Source organism: Sinohyriopsis cumingii, chromosome 2 (genome assembly GCF_028554795.1).
Source record: "Sinohyriopsis cumingii isolate HCF-2022 chromosome 2, ASM2855479v2, whole genome shotgun sequence".
NCBI lineage: Eukaryota > Metazoa > Mollusca > Bivalvia > Unionida > Unionidae > Sinohyriopsis > Sinohyriopsis cumingii.
The window spans coordinates 169,516,868-169,534,169 of NC_142962.1; the positions used below are offsets into that span (position 1 = coordinate 169,516,868).

Genomic DNA, 17,302 nt, shown 5'->3' on the forward strand with positions numbered 1-17,302 from the left:
ATGTAGGATGATCATCATTAGGAGTCTTGTTATTTGATTGCTGTGAGACTCAGTACATGTGTAGGATGATCATCATTAGGAGTCTTGTTATTTGATTGCTGTGAGACTCAGTACACATGTAGGATGATCATCATTAGGAGATATACATGTTGACAAATCACAACCTCTATTTTTGGAAGACCTCTGCCCTTTTTTGACACCTCCACCTCTGAGACTGAGGTTATATATATTCTTTGTGTATTTCCTTCCGTCCATTCTTCTGTCCATCAGATTTTAATGGATTTCCATGAAACTAGGTAAATATAATGGTCATCACCTGAAGATGCCCATATCCATAGATCCATTCTTGCTCCTGCAAGGCTAATTAAAGTAATTGCCATTTTTTATCATGTATCCTAATGCAGTTTATGACACAATCTTGTTAGTGCAACTATTCCAATGGCTTTTTAGCTCACCTGTGCATAAAGACCTAGTGAGTTTCTCAGATGACCATGCATCTGTTGTGCATCATCATTTGCGTGTTCATTAACAATTGCTTGTTGCCACTTTAGAATCCATATGTATGGTCCATTTGCAATCAAACTTTGAATTGAACTCATCACAGATTTTTATGATTTTGTTAAATCATTATACTAGTTCAATATTGAATGAGATGGATTCATATTAATGACGTTATCTTATATCTAGTTAATCTTGTTACAACTTAGGATTCTACCTTTCTGGTCCTGCTTTGATCAAATTCTGATGCTTATATTATTAATTCATGATCTTACATCTGATTGGTAGAGCTAGTCACCCACTGGGAGGCCATTGCTCAAGAATTTTTTTTCCATAACCTGTGATAGTGAATATGTTATTAACTAAAGTAAATTTCAGATTTGTAGCACCCCAGACCAGTCTTCCATTGCATCAAGTGGTGATAATTTTCATTTAAGTGGTGATCAAATACAAATTTCACAATTGGAAATTCAGACGTAGAAATTAGCAGTGCTACACCAATCAATCTGAGAAAACTCCCGGAAAGCCTGGTTCAGGCCCCCTTCACTAATTGTATCTAGGCTGGAAAGTAACTAGGATATGGCAGTCAGAACAGTAGATTATAGCATCCAATTTCTTCAGGAGGAAAACAAAACAACCTGGTCGAAGGAAAATTGATTATTGCATATAGAAATTACATGTTTAAAGTCTGAAAAAACCAAGTTGTAACAAAATGTGAATCTTTGAAAACAAAATACCAATGATCATGGAATAGACCTAATAAGCTTACTGAACAACTTTCAGATAGTATTGCTTTCATATAATGTGCATTGTTATACTCTCCTTAAGAAGGCCTCAAGGGAGAATAGTCCTTGACTAATGAGTCTCCCTCTAAAAATAAAGCAGCATTATTATTATTATTATTATTACTATTATTAAGGTAAAATATAAATTCCTAAGGAAAAAAACTCAAACAATAGCATCAGAGATGACCTCAGTCAAATATTATTCTGTAGTTATAGATCTGGAAATTCTCATGTCAAGAAGGGAAGACATTAGAAACTTGAAAACTGAAATTATAAATGCAGCACACAAACATGCAGTATTGCTTAATTTTTCCATGTCATGTATATCAATGTAAATTACAAATGCAGTATTGCTTAATTTTCCCTTGTCATGTATATCAATGTAAATTACAAATGCAGTATTGCTTACATTTTCCTTGTCATGTATATCAATGTAAATTACAAATGCAGTATTGCTTAATTTTCCCTTGTCATGTATATCAATGTAAATTACAAATGCAGTATTGCTTACATTTTCCTTGTCATGTATATCAATGTAAATTACAAATGCAGTATTGCTTACATTTTCCTTGTCATGTATATCAATGTAAATTACAAATGCAGTATTGCTTACATTTTCCTTGTCATGTATATCAATGTAAATTACAAATGCAGTATTGCTTACATTTTCCTTGTCATGTATATCAATGTAAATTACAAATGCAGTATTGCTTACATTTTCCTTGTCATGTATATCAATGTAAATTTAGTATGGCTGCATATGTACATTCAGCATGCTAGGACACTGCATTGTTCTGAGTTTTTTAAGTTATCCATGTAAAAATGTCAGAGTTAGTTTTAAATAAAAGCCAGTAATCAGTTTGTAAAACTTGAAAAGTCAAGCTTAAACAGCTGTCAAGTAATTTCATTTACTGTTTCAAGTAGACTATCTTTTTAAAGCAAAACATATATGTAATTCATGCTTGAAAATTAAGTAGTTTGATTGCTTAGTAACAATGGTAAGTGATTTATTTTACTGAATTTAGCAATATCTGTTAACATGAGTAATGATCCGGTAGTGAAAGTTTTCCTTAAATCAAGGAAATTGCCAAGTAATATTTTTTAATGTATTATTTCTTCAGAAAGCATGGGTATGACAAGTCTAACTGGTGTGTCTGGGTGGAGTTTAGTCTGTCACTTGGGGTGGAGTTAGATCAGTCAGTCTGGGTAGAGTTAGTCTGTCACTCAGGGTGGAGTTAGATCAGTCAGTCTGGAGGGAGTTTAGTCTGTCACTCAGGGTGGAGTTAGATCAGTGAGTCTGGGTCGAGTTTAGTCTGTCAGTCAGGGTGGAATTTGATCTGTCAGTCTGGGTGGAGTTTAGTCTGTCACTCTGGTTGGAGTTAGATCAGTCAGACTGGGTAGAGTTTAGTCTGTCACTTGGGTTGGAGTTAGATCAGTCAGACTGGGTAGAGTTTAGTCTGTCACTTGGGTTGGAGTTAGATCAGTCAGACTGAGTAGAGTTTAGTCTGTCACTTGGGTTGGAGTTAGATCAGTCAGTCTAGGGGGAGTTTAGTCTGTCACTCAGGGTGGAATTTGATCTGTCAGTCTGGGTTGAGTTTAGTCTGTCACTTAGGGTGGAGTTAGATCAGTCAGACTGGGTAGAGTTTAGTCTGTCACTTGGGTTGGAGTTAGATCAATCAGTCTGGGTAGAGTTTAGTCTGTCACTCAAGGTAGAATTTGATTTGTCAGTCTGGATGGAGTTTGGTGATACAAACATCCAGGTAGGCTGTATCACATTGGGTTAATCTAAATGGATTTAAGATAATCAATTTAGTATTATTTATAACAGTTTTAAAGGCATATTCCATTTCAGAACAAATTACACTGACCAGCAATACTGTTGATTTTCAATGAAATAGTGATCTAATAAATTTATTGTCTCATCCAATGGCTTATTTTATTTCATCATGCTCCAGGTGCCCAGGCAACACTAAGGGTGTGACATGTGAGACAGGACTTCCTGTGTGTAATGTTGTCACCAATCCATGTACAAACAATGGGTCATGCCAAGAAAAGGAAGGCTCAGCCAGCTGCTCCTGTAAACTAGGTAAAATGTCTTTGCAAAATGAACATTATCAAGTTTGCTTTATATATACATACATACATACATACATACATACATACATACATACATAAATGCATACATACATACACATGCACACAACCTTTGCATTAAACCAAAAGGGCATGGACACTTACACTATCAAGGTAGGGAATTCTCTGCTTTTGTAGATTGTTATGGATATCTATATTTTTTGTAACTCCTTGTATAGGTTATTTTTTTAATTTACGTAATTTTTATTCATATTTGTAAACGACTTATTTTTTAATAGAAATTGTGTATATGATGTGAATCAGTTAAGAACACAAATTGCATAGGCCCTATAAATAGGTGTTTACGTATGTGTTGACAGTTAGTAATAATAATCTTAAATAAAAAGACTTAAAATGGTGCCTATGTCATAGTTTCTCAGTGACTGATGTGATATGGAAGTTTCAAGAATAATTATGTGGTTTCCCATTGGTTCCATGAGGTCATGTGAATTAATTTGTCAAAAATCAATAGTGTATGTTGTCACATAGGGTCTATTGTGAAGTAAAGTCGCAATACACGGTGTATATATAAGCGAAAGTAAAGCATTCAGTTCCATTCTGATTTCAGGAGTCATTCACACCTTTAGTTCCTGATGAAAGTATGCAGACATATTTCAGGTTTTATACTTAGATATTTTTTGAAAGGAAAACCATTTGTTTGGACTGTTCATTGGAAATAGAAAGTGCAAATTATTTGGACTATATTATTCTGGAACTGTAATAAATAATTTGAAGGAATTGTGGATGCAATGCCATATTGACAATGGGAAACAACAGCTGAATAAAACAATATGCCCTATCATTGTTTATTAGATTCATTTATTGGAGACAGAAATGGGCTTTAATAAATTAATCTGTATTTTTGTGGTTTATTTTACACTTTTAAAGGACTATTATAAATAAGGGTCTTTTTCTACCATTTCTAAAATTCATGTGATGTATTTTACATGTATGAGATGTATTTTGAGACAAAAGATTTATGTTCATGTACAGATGGCCTTGAAAATGGCTTGTGAGAGGAGATTAAAGAAGACATGAAAATGTTACATGTTTCCATATGCATATGTTTTATATTCAAATGTCTAATTTTACAGCTATAGTAGAGATATATTTCTATCATTTTTATGCCCCGAAGAATTAAAATCTGCCATTATAAAATTGCAAAATATCCCCTAAGATCAAAGTTACAAGTGTACATGTACATGAAAACTCCTGAAGACCAAGAGAAATACTTTGAACTGGAAGGCATCACTATAGACCACATTGAGAAAAATGAAAGAAGGCAATTGTTTGCTAAAGTGATGTTAAATTGCTTGTTGGGAAAAATGGCACAGTGGCTGTGTTTACCAAAATGGCATATTTGACAGAACCTTCCCGCTACTTTCAGATGATTCACAACAAAACCAAATACATGAAACACATGGATATCATTCATTAAGACTTGACCCTGGTCAGTTGTGAAGAAGATCTGTAGTTTGGAAATGTCATCATTGCTGCCTATATGACAACCCATGCTCATTTAAAATTGTATGAAGCTTTACACCAGTTTGGAGATATGTGCTGTATTTTGACACGGACAGACGGACAGTTGCATCTACATCAATCGCCTTGGTCACTATCACCCTGAAATCAAAAGAGGCCATTTAAGAGCCTGGACAGATGAGCACCCTGATGGCAAGATTCTAAGTTTTGGCAGTCCAAAAAATGATGGCTGTGAATACCAGGACCAACTGAGTGTAAAGTGAAAGGATTTATTCTAAATCATCACACCAGTCTAGTGGTGAACTTTAGCATGCTGAAAGAAGCGTTGCAGTCTGTAGAGAATAGAGATTTCAGAGTGACGACCTATGAACCGCACAAGATTGTACATTTACCAACACACCAAATGATCAGTCAACCCTTGGAAAAAGTGTATCAAATTGTATACCAGAAGCAAGTGCAAGTGCAACTTCCCAGCAACTTCACTTTATCATACTGACATGCCGATATTGGTCAGCACAGAAAGGGAAAAACTTCCAAGACTGACACTTCATTGGGACTACAAACACCAAGCTAGAAATATGAATCACTCGACACAGCAAGTATCAACCCAGATACTCAAGTCCAATGAGACACTTGAGTGTGATGCTGTGCCTCACAATCACATCATCAATGCAGTACCACATCTTAGCTGTTTATTTACTAACACCATGGAAAACTATGTGCAACCAGTGTGACTTCCAGACTACAGGACTTTACCTTATGGACACGCTGATATCAACCATTATAAAAAAGGGATGACTTCCAAGAATGACACTTTGTTGCAAGGAAGAATGCAGAGAAAGATGAATCACTCTACGCAGATGAAAAAAGAGAAGGAACAAAACATCATTGACCTCTTTCACCACCATACCATCACAGCAAAGTGTGTCCAAGAAGGAAAAGGATTCAATAGATTTCAAGAAGTATTTCAGCATCCAAATGACTCAGACAGTGACTTCAAGAAAATTTAGGACAACTTAAACCTACACTGTGAAATTTAAAGACTTCACGTCTGACATTCCACCTGAGGAAGCAGCAGGTTTCATTATGATTTTATTTGACTCACTGTTAGAGGAACTCAAACATGAGTGCCAAGTCAAAGATTGAGGTCGTTAGAGCCTATCTATGTATCACAACAGTTTGAACACTCCTGTATGTCTCAGGTTTAGTATGTGTGCAAAATTAACTTCTTCCAAACTTTTGAGAGCTATTGAAAATGTGCAGATGATGAGAAAAAAAATTGATATCACCGATGGAAAAGTAACCATTCATATGGCATATGTTGTACCTCCAAGAACTAAATAACTCGTAAATAGGTTTGTTTCTTGTTCAGATTTTATGTATTAAATGGATAGTGCTTAGGCCAAAACACAGGTCCGATAACCCATGTATACATTTGAATAAATGTTTTGTACCCATACAATAGACTTTTCTTTTTGGAGTCTCTATTCTGTCTGTGAGTCTTTCTTTGAACATCTCTGTCCTCTTTTCTGTATGTTTCTATCTTCTTTGTTTGGATGTGTATTTGCTTGTTTCTGTATGTCTATGTATGTCTATATTTGCCCCTATCAACCTTTATCACTATAAATGCATTTCACCCTATAAATAGTTTTGACCCTGTAAACCCCACCACATTACCAGTGTTCTATTCCCATTGACCCCCAGGTGCCATTCCCATATTAAATTCCTGCTGTCGCCAAAGTGCACCCCCCCATTAAGGTTCCATTGTTGCCATATTGTCCCCATATACTACTTACATGAACTTTGATTATTTTCAAAAACAAAAGGAATGATATCTTTGGCATTGTCTCTGATTTTACATTGTTGTGAATCAAATTATATGAGATACTTTTTGCTTGACTATATGGTATTCCGTCTTTACATGGCTTTGGATGACATAAATAATATTGATGAACATTAGTGGTATTATTTATGGTACTTTAATTTTTCATGTCTTCTATGTCCAAAAATACTTTAGTTATAGACACATTTAATGTAAATTTAATTGTTGGGTGTAATGTATTTAAAATATGAAATAGTAAAGGTCTTCTAATCCAGGTCATAAAAACTAGAAATCTTAACCTAACATCTGGTTTTAAAAAAGATTTATTTAGAAAGTAATTTTTACATGTTGGTGTTGTTTACTTTGTAATATATAATAATGTATATAGTATAATATATATATATATATATATATATATATATATATATATATATATATATAAATTATACTATATACATTATTGATGCCACTCAGAACTTAGTTTTTTAGTGCTATATAATGATTAAATTACTGTTCTTTATTTAAAGTTCAAGATGAGCGCTGCCTGATGGACATGAAAATAAATACCTTTGGTGGTGAGAACTATACCCATGTACCTTCAGTCAACTCAACAAAATGTGTTGATCTTTGTCTGCAGAATGTAACTTGTGGAGCAGCTGCATTTCTGAATGGAAATTGCGTTCATTATAGAGAAAGGACTTTCACATTGACTCCTTCTAATGATTCAACAATATATATCAAACAGTGTCCATCATGTAAGTATCCTTCATGGAATTTTTCTCTTATGAAAAATGTACAGCAAATGCTTAGTGGGCAAGAAGCTAAGACTACTAGTACAGGTACCAGCTTTGACTTCAGTTAGTGAATATGCTATGATATATAGAGTACTAAAGAATAAATGGTTCTACCCTAGCTTTTCCCATGAAGTACAATCAGTAAATCTAAAGGTGCCAAATTTCAATTAGTGCTCTGCATTAAGATTCAAAACTAATCTTCTTCAGTCACATTTTCCATCCAGTGGTCTGTCTGTCCATCCATTGGTCCATCTATCCATCCAGTGGTCCATCTATCCATCAAATGATCTATTTTTGTCCTTCTAATGATCCATCTGTCCACCCAGTGAGGGCATGAAAACCCATTTCTGCCTGTTTCTGCAAAATGAATGGGTAATCCAAATCATTTCAGAGAGGCTTCAGATTTCATTTATTGGCCCCTCCTCTTTCTTTCTCTTCTCTTCTAATTGATGTGATGTCAGATTGGGAGAAGGATGATATTCTTCGGCAGGAGGTACAGTTGCTCGCAGACAAATGGGCAATGGAGGGTGTACAAGAAAAACACAATAGTTCTCTATTCATGACTGTTCCTTACCAAAAAGGCCAATGGCAGGTTGAGACCAGTCATACACCTGAGTCACCTCTATGAATTCCTTTTTCTGCTGAGGTTCAAAATAGATATAGTGAGAAGTATGGAACTCTCCAGCTGAAGGAACTCTTGATCTCACAGATGCCTGCTTTCATGTCAATATCATGAATCAAGTACCATCTTTCTTGTGTCAGTGAGTTTGCTTATGACAGGAATTCTCTAGAGAAGCCCCAGCCAGAAGCGACAGTATGTACATAAAACAGTATGTATGGTTGGGGAGCCCACTTGTTGCTGGACTTTTATAGAGTCAGTAGCAAAGGAGGTCCTGGGGCACAGATTCTTTACATCAACCTTGAACTGAAAACTATCCTAAAATGGGGTTGGGCACCAAATTGCCTGACCTGTACATGTTGCTTTGACAGTTTCTTTACTGATACTGCTAATTTCAGATCAATGTACAAATCAGACACATTCCCAACACACTCAGTGTCCTAGCCAATGTTCTCCAGGAAGGGTAAAGTTATCTATATGGAATGGTCACGTATTCCATCAGTTTTTCATTAATTTGTGCACTTTGGGGGCATCTGTTGAATGACCTTTTTGTTTCATAGTGGAACGACAAATAGTCCACCTTTGTTTCATCAGTTCTGAACCTAGAAACTTGCGCCACTGTCAATATGGTTATTAGCATTTGCACACCCTCCCCATTGTCTTAATACCAGATTAATAATGAAAATAATATGTCAGAATTGCAAGCTAATTTTGAATGATCCTCTCTAATGTAGCAATTCTGAGGTCAATGATTGACTGGATCTTGTGATAGGCTACACTGGAAGATTATGTCCAACTAAATCTTCTCAAACAACCATGGTCATGCCAGGCTCTTGTCAGGACAGCTTTGTGAGAGATAGAATACATTTTATTTTGGAGAGAATCTTGAGAGTAAAAAGGCCTTACACTCTGAAAGCTTGAAATGAAAAACGTTGTGTTTTCAGGGTCCGGTGTCAAGTCAGTAACATTGTCTGTATGAATGCCTTGATTCCTCAACTAGCTGACTTTTTTCTCTACATCTGTCAGGTGACAATGTAGCACTGATTATCATCAAACTCCATTTGGAAAGTCCTCAATGAACTCACTGGAGGAACACACAAAGATTAGACAAATCAAATTCACTCACTTCTGATAAATGACAGCATAGTTGTTGATGACACTGCCATTGCGAATGTTTTCAATGACTTTTTCACTCACATTACCACAAAGTTGAAAGAACCAGTGATAGAAACATACTGAATGAACTGAAACAGTTCTGCAGCAGTAAAATCTCAAAGGAGGTATGTTTCTCTATTCCACCAGTATCAAAAAGCTTTGATAAACAGGACTGGATCAGATTGGTCCACGACTCATTAAATCTTCTGCCTCTGCTATTGTAGATAGCATAACACTCGTAATCATCCATCCCCAAAATATGGAAAACTGCAAAAGTAACTTCTATTCACAAATCTGGTTCTAAGGATGATGCTGATAACTACCGACCAATTTCAATACTACCAAACTTGTCAAAATTGATTGAAAAACATGTCCATGATTCATTCATGTCATATTTAACCAAACACTTGCTGCTACACCCTAATCAATCAGGCTTTAGACAGAAACATTCATGTGAAACTGTCTTGATCTCCCTAACTGATAAATGGCTTCAAGCACTTGACCAAAGTAGAATAATAGGATCTGTATTTGCAGATTTCAGGAAAGCTTTTGACATGGTGGATCATGAAATCCTTTTGAAGAAACTGAAAATCTACCAATGTGATGAAAGCAGTTAGATGGTTTACTTCATACTTAAGTGAGAGAACACAACATGTTTATATAAATAATGTTCTGTCTGAACCTGGAACAATTAGATATGCAGTACCCCATGGCTCAATTCTAGGTCCATAACTTTTTATTTTATTTATTAATGACCTACCACTTTTACTAAGAGACTCAATATCATCTACAGATCTCTATGCAGATGACACATCATTGTCAGACATCCAAAACACAAAGCATGACCTCGAAATTTCTTTACAGAATGCCCTAAACAAACTGGACAACTGGTGCACATGCAGCGGAATGGTGATAAATACTAGCAAAACTAAAATATTACTTATCTCAACATGGCAAACAAGGACAAATCTTGATAGTGATAAACTATGTCTCACATGGAAGGATAAAAATTTGCAAATGGTCTGTCATGATAGACTACTTGGTGTTTTGGTAGATACTAACCTATCATGGACTGACCATATCAAACATATCAATATAAAAGTCAATTCAAGTTTATGGCTTCTCAGTAGGATAAGACATTTTCTCCCTGAAAGGCACAGAAAACTATTTTATAACAGTTATATACAACCCTATTTAGACAACTGTAATAGAGTAAGATGAATTCAAATGATAAAATCATACCAAAGATGGCACATCTTCAAAAAAGAGCATTTGGGCTAATATCAGTTCATAAAGAAAGCAAGGACAATTTAGCTGGTAAATTAAAAATATTACCTATTAAAACCAAATACATCTGAGAAAAGTCAAATTAATGTACAGGATATCCAATAATAGTGCTCCTGAATATTTACAATCACTGTTCCAGTACAGGCTACCTGGCAATACTTCCCACCTGCGATCCATATCTACCAAACAGTACAAAATTCCCAAACTAAATAAGGAATTATTTTTAAAAAGTTTCCAATACTCTGGAACTTTGCTCTGGAATAGTATTCCAGTTGAAATTAGAAATACCCTCTCTATTTCCTTCTTCCAAACCCAATATATCCAGTGGCTTCAGAGATGCAGCTAATATTTAAAAAAAGTCCTTGGTATGAGGGTCTCAAGGTAGATTAGTTCTTAGCTAATTGTGTTACCCTCTTTAAATAAAGTCATTGTTATTATTATTATTATTATTATTATTATTATTATTAAATGCTACTGTTCCATGTTATCTCACACATTCAGGCATCATGGCAGAAGACATATTGGTCATGTTAATGATCTCTCAGACCTACTAGCCAGTTTTGATTTGAAGAAACCAAAATACCTATCTCAAACCTACTAGCCAGTTTTGATTTGAAGAGACCAAAATCCCTATCTCAAACCTACTAGCCAGTTTTGATTTGAAGAGACCAAAATCCCTAATCCTGTTTAAAAACATGGAATCTGTTGTGGATCTTAACTTTGCTCAATTCTGATAATTCAGGCTATTAGAATGGACCTCACTAAAGCTATTTTTATACAAAAACTGTTTCCTGATAGCTTTAGCTTTGACATGGAGGGTGAAGAAGTTACATGCCCTTTCAGTTGACCCAGACTATCTTCAGTTCAGTTCACATGGTTCAGTGACCCTCATAATACAATCAGACATTGATGCCAAGAACCACTGTATCATTGTTTGCAGTCAGAGAGTATTCATACAGTCTCTATCATCTATAGATAAGCTGAGAGCAGTGGCTAAACATCATCTCATGATTTCATGAAATTAGAAAAAAGCAGGATATCACCCCATAAACTCAATCTTCATGGCTTAAGTAGGACCTATGTTTCTTCATACTCTGACGTCTCATGAGATCAGTTACCTCATGAGTTCATGAAATTAGAAAACAGCAGGATGTCACCTCCTAAACTCAATCTTCATGGCATAAGTGGGACCTATGCTTGGCATACCCGTATGTCTCATGAGATCAGAGTTACCTCATGAGTTCATGAAATTAGAAAAATATCTGCAATCCTCAATTTTTAATGCAGTGTTTTGATCCAAAACATGACAACAGCTGTTGGCTATATGCAGAGTCAATCTTTTCGAGTTTTTATCTTGGGGATTTACTTCTGCAGAGACAAAACCTGAATCTGGTGGGTCATGTGACTGCAGCCTAAATGACAGCCAGATCCAATCCTACCAACACAGCCTCTTAGTTTTGCTGTATCTGCCAGTGAATTTTGATGATACCAGCTAAGAAGATTTAAAAAGTCATCTTCTTAATCGGATAGAATGGTCATGGTTCACATTATCATATGCTGTGTTACTTTAAGTTCGAGAGCAGGTTATCATTCACATATGGAATCCAATCTTTTTTCCCCTGTAACAGTACTGAAGGGATAGGAAGGATGCTCAGCAATCCTTCCTCATATTACATATTCTCCTAATGTTAATGTGATAGCAAAAGTTTTTAAAAGAGAAAGGAAAATTTTATTTCTTGAAGAATACTTACCCAATCACGATACTTAACCCTTCCTTCCACTCTACTATGCAAGTATCTTCATTGTTAGTTCATTCAACTTAATAACTGGTGACAACTAATGGTGGCAAGGGGAAGTAATGGGCAAGAGTTGTTAGCCTTTGTCTATATAATACAAGCAGAAAAGATGAATTTTCATCTTTAGCAGGCCTGGATTTGGTAGGTAGCAGACTTATATCCCCAATTATATTTAATATTATATGACAAATTATGTACTAGGTATGTACAGAGGTTGTTGAATTTGTACAAATTATAAACATGCAGATTAAGGAGTTGGTAGTCAGTAAGGAAAGCATCAGAGGTTGTAAAATATGGTGTGGAGAACATTTGCATTGGAAAATGGCCAGAGTATAGTGACTTTTTTCAATAAAACACTGTTTTTGGATAAGACAACAACTTTCAGTATTACGGATGGAAAATGAACAGTGGATTGCACTGTCATGGGGAGTGTCACCCAAATATGAACAGTTGATTGCACTGTCATGGGGAGTGTAGCCCTAATATGAACAGTGGATTGCATGGTCAGCAGATTATCACAATAATATTGGCATGGATAACTTATTATGGTCAGGTAGCTCAATAGATTTTTTTATATCAAACTATGAACAGTGATGTTTAAACTAGTTTATTGGAAGACAGTTTGCAGCCATTTATTGTAAAATATGTAATACATGATTATTTCTGTCAAGTTGATAGTCATTAGTTTGTTAATTGGAAATGCCAAATTAGCATTATTCCATGCTTACATATTCTCCTGAGATCAAACATGTTGAAAATATCTTCACTGCCATGATAATGTGAATCAGGTGATATAACAGTCATATGCAACAAATCTAATTGTACATGAAAATTTGGACTTTATTGTTTTCTTCCAAAGTTATCAATCATCCATGAGTCATTTCTATGGAGTATCAGTCAAGTATTGAAAACTAAGGACTGCATCATTAAAACATTTCACTGCATGCCCCATCAATATATTTTCATGTCATAATTTATAAAATATTTGTTGTTATGGGTCCTGTGTTGTTACAGTATATTTTCAATCTTCAGATTTTTATGCTAATCCCTGCAGTCCACATGGGTTTAGTGAGTCCACACATGGATTTGTTGAATCTACACATGGGCTTATTGAGTCCACACATGGCTTTTGTGAGTCCATATATGGGTTGAGTCAACGCTTGGTCTTATTGATTATTTCTGTCAAGTTGATAATCCACCACCACATAACTCATCATTAGTTTGTTAATTGGAAATGCCAAATTAATATTATTCCATGCTTACCTATTCTCCTGAGATCAAACATTTTGAAAATATCTTCACTGCCATGATAATGTGAATCAGGTGATATTACAATCATATGCAACAAATCTAATTGTACATGAAAATTTGGACTTGATTGTTTTCTTCCAAAGTTATCAATCAGCCATGAGTCATTTCTACAGAGTATCAGACAAGTACTGAAAACTAATGACTGCATCATTAAAACATTTCACTGTATGCCCCACTGATATATTTTGATGTCATAATTTATAAAATATTTGTTGTCTTGGGGTCTGTGTTGTTCAGTATATATTCAGTCTTCAGATTTTTATGCTAATCCCTGAAGTCCACATGGGTTTAGTGAGTCCACACATGGACTTGTTGTCTCCACACATGAGCTTATTGAGTCCATACATGGTTTTTGTGAGTCCACACATGGGTTGAGTTGAGTCAACACTTGGTCTTATTGCGTTGACACATGGAATTATTGAGTCCACGTATGGGTTTATTGAGTCCACACATATGGCTTATTGAGTCCACACATGGGTTTAGTGAGCCCATACATGGGCTTATTGAGTCTGCACATGGACTTAGCAAGTCCCCACATGGACTTATTGAGTCCACACATGAGCTGATTGAGTAAAATATGACCCATATGTACTACATTCTGACAGAAATTGGACTTTGTCATATGTTCTGACAGTTAGAAATTCAACTTCGTATGACAACACTATCCATATATGTTGTGATCTTGTTATTCAGACTACACTGGGAAAGCATGTGACCTGGTGAAGGACTGGTGTAATCTTGAGAATGGTACATCTGCCTGTAAGAATGGAGGGAAATGTATGTCACTTGAGCCCCTTGGATACAAATGCCAGTGTCAAACAGGTAACCATGACTTCATGACATTAAACACTGATACATAGATACTGGTGTAGCATGAAAACAGCTGTCTGTGAAAATGAAGGGGAATTTGGGTCACTTGAACCCCTCGAATACAAATGCCAGTGTAACTTTAGAACTTTATGTCTTTCAAAACACATTTAGAACCTAATGCCTTGCAAAACACATTTAGAACTTAATGACTTACAACACACATTTAGAACTTGATGACTTACAGCACACATTTAGAACTTAATGTCTTGCAACACATTTAGAACTTGATGTCTTACAACACACACTTAAATCCTGATGTCTTACAACACACATTTAGAACCTGATGTCTTACAACACACATTTAGTACTTTATGTCTTACAACACACATTTAGAACTTAATGTCTTACCTAAAGTAAAAATTTTTTGAGTGGAGTTTGAGTGAAAGATGAAAGTCTGGAGAGTGAAAGTGTTTATCTACAAGTATTGAATTCATTATGACCAGTGTCCAATTGGAACTTAACAATAGTACTGAATTCACAGTATTACGTCATTATGACCAGTATTTGATTGGAACTTAACAACATTATTGAATTCACAGTATTAAATCATTCTGACCAGTATCCAGTTGGTACTTAACAACTTTATTGAATTCACAGTATTAAGTCATTATTCCATCACCATCAGCAGTAACCTATCTTGTATTGTTACCCAGGATACAGTGGAGTGAACTGTGAGATTGCCGCCAATCCATGTGACAGCAGTCCCTGTAAAGGTGGCAGCACTTGTAGGTCAACTATCACGGATTACATCTGTCAGTGTCCACAAGGGAAGCCCTATGTTGAAATGCGATGTAAAGGTAAGAACAATGCAGCATTATCTTCACAATTCACCAGCATTGACTTCAAAAACTAACTCTCTTCATCTCTTCATTCTCTCTCTCTCTTTCTTTCTCTCTTATTTATATACTGAAATGTGGTGGCACCATGGAAAAGAAACATCTTGGGCAAATCATCATGATCTTGGACAAAGTTTGATAACGAGTGAGATGCACAGATTATTGAGGTGATCTTGCATCAAATTAGCTGCCCTTGTTTTCATTAGGAAAGCCATATTTCCAAAGTTGATCAAACTTGGAATGTGGGCATGAATCATAAAGCATTTTGATTGGTTTGATGATGAGGGATATTCACACATATTAATGAAGTGATGGCTCAACATATTGCCACTCTAATGACTATTTCATATCAGATCATGAGTAAATGTTTTTAACTTGACTTAAATCATCAATTAAACAGTAATTACTGTTATTTCACTAATGCACATTGTTATACCCTTCTTAAGAGGGCCTCAAGAGAGAATAGTCCTTGACTAAATGTATCACTCTCTATAAATAAAGTTATATTATTATTATTATTATTATTATTATTATTATTATTATTATTATTATTATTATTATGTCTGATGAGTTTTATTATTTGGAAGATCTGAACATATTAATGAAATTCAAGGCAGTTAGAAATAATGAAATTCAGGACAGTTAGAAATACAGTGGTCCCCCTCATATATGTCCACCCCTTCTGCACCGGGAAAGTGGCTTTATAAGACAGGTGGTCTTTCCAGAGGGGAACTGTATTTGTGAGATGTGTATGTAGTAGAAAAGCTACATATAACTAAAAGCAGTTAGTATCTTCATTTAAAAGTAGCATTAATTATTAAAATGTTCTTCCTGTCTTAAACAGTTATTTCATGGTAACATAAATTAATAGTTTGTATTCTTATGTGTGAAATGTGAGTGGGGTATTGTTGGCATGCGCATTACAAAACCATTCAAAAACATTATTTAAATCTTGGTACATACTTTGTTCTGTATTGAAAATAATTTTCTTTCCATTTATTCCACTTTACCACTGTTACAGAATATTCTCCTTATTTTTTATGATCTTGTGTTTATTTGAGTCTTCCCAACATAACATTTTTGGGCAAGTGAACTCTACCAATTGTTGTTGAGTGTAATAACTTTTAATTTTTCTTCTAAAGTATTAATTCTTCATGTACATGATGACATGTTAAAATTTTATAATGATTTATTCCTATGTTGATAATTGTACAGTACTGCAATTTAATTTTGCAGATGAGACATTTGTGACTGAAATGTCTTGTTATACAGGAAGTGATACATGAACTGTCACATGAGTTTTTGGTCTTTGTCTGGTACCCTGTTTTGTTCAATGTTACTTGTTTCTCTGTGTGTGTGTGTGTGTGTGTGATAATCCACAAAATCTATTTTTAGCCTATCTGACCATGTTATCATCTTGACATTTACATCGATTGTAATCATCAATTTTAAAAAAAAAAAAAAATGCTGTGTCAAGCACAAAGCTCTATCAAAGCACTGCTGACCCAATTTCTATCTGACCATGTTATGATCTTGACAGTTAAAATGTCTGGTGGCAATCGTCTATTAAAACAAAAACAAAATAATGTGTGAAACGCAAAGCTCTATCAAAACACTGCTGACCCCATTTCCTGCAAATGTTGGCATTAATGATATAATAATAACCTAAGTAGTACATGTACTTTAGCCAGCACTTCTTTTTTGGCAATGAAAACCTGACATCCAGAAACCAACATCAGGAAAGATAATCAGATTACTTACCTTACCATAATTAAATATTGACTCTGGACACATGTTAATAATAATACAATGTGGCTGCTTGTGAGGGGTAAATTTTACAATTCTGCACTAATATGTTGGCTGCTGGTCAAGTTAGAGGGGTGGCCTTTCTTGAGGGGTACTTTTGAACACAAA

The 17,302-nt window shown here is 35.1% G+C and overlaps 1 protein-coding gene across 1 annotated transcript in view; it reads left to right on the forward strand.

Moving 5' to 3' along the window:
* LOC149806280 (uncharacterized) overlaps window positions 1–17,302 on the forward strand; it is a 386,203-nt gene that overhangs the window by 121,628 nt on the left and 247,273 nt on the right. Inside the window, exons 18-21 of the mRNA XM_089935557.1 lie at window positions 3,239–3,369; window positions 7,248–7,475; window positions 14,376–14,504; window positions 15,206–15,349. Of these exons, the coding sequence (XP_089791683.1) occupies window positions 3,239–3,369; window positions 7,248–7,475; window positions 14,376–14,504; window positions 15,206–15,349 (632 nt within the window). The remainder of the gene's footprint in view (window positions 1–3,238; window positions 3,370–7,247; window positions 7,476–14,375; window positions 14,505–15,205; window positions 15,350–17,302) is intronic.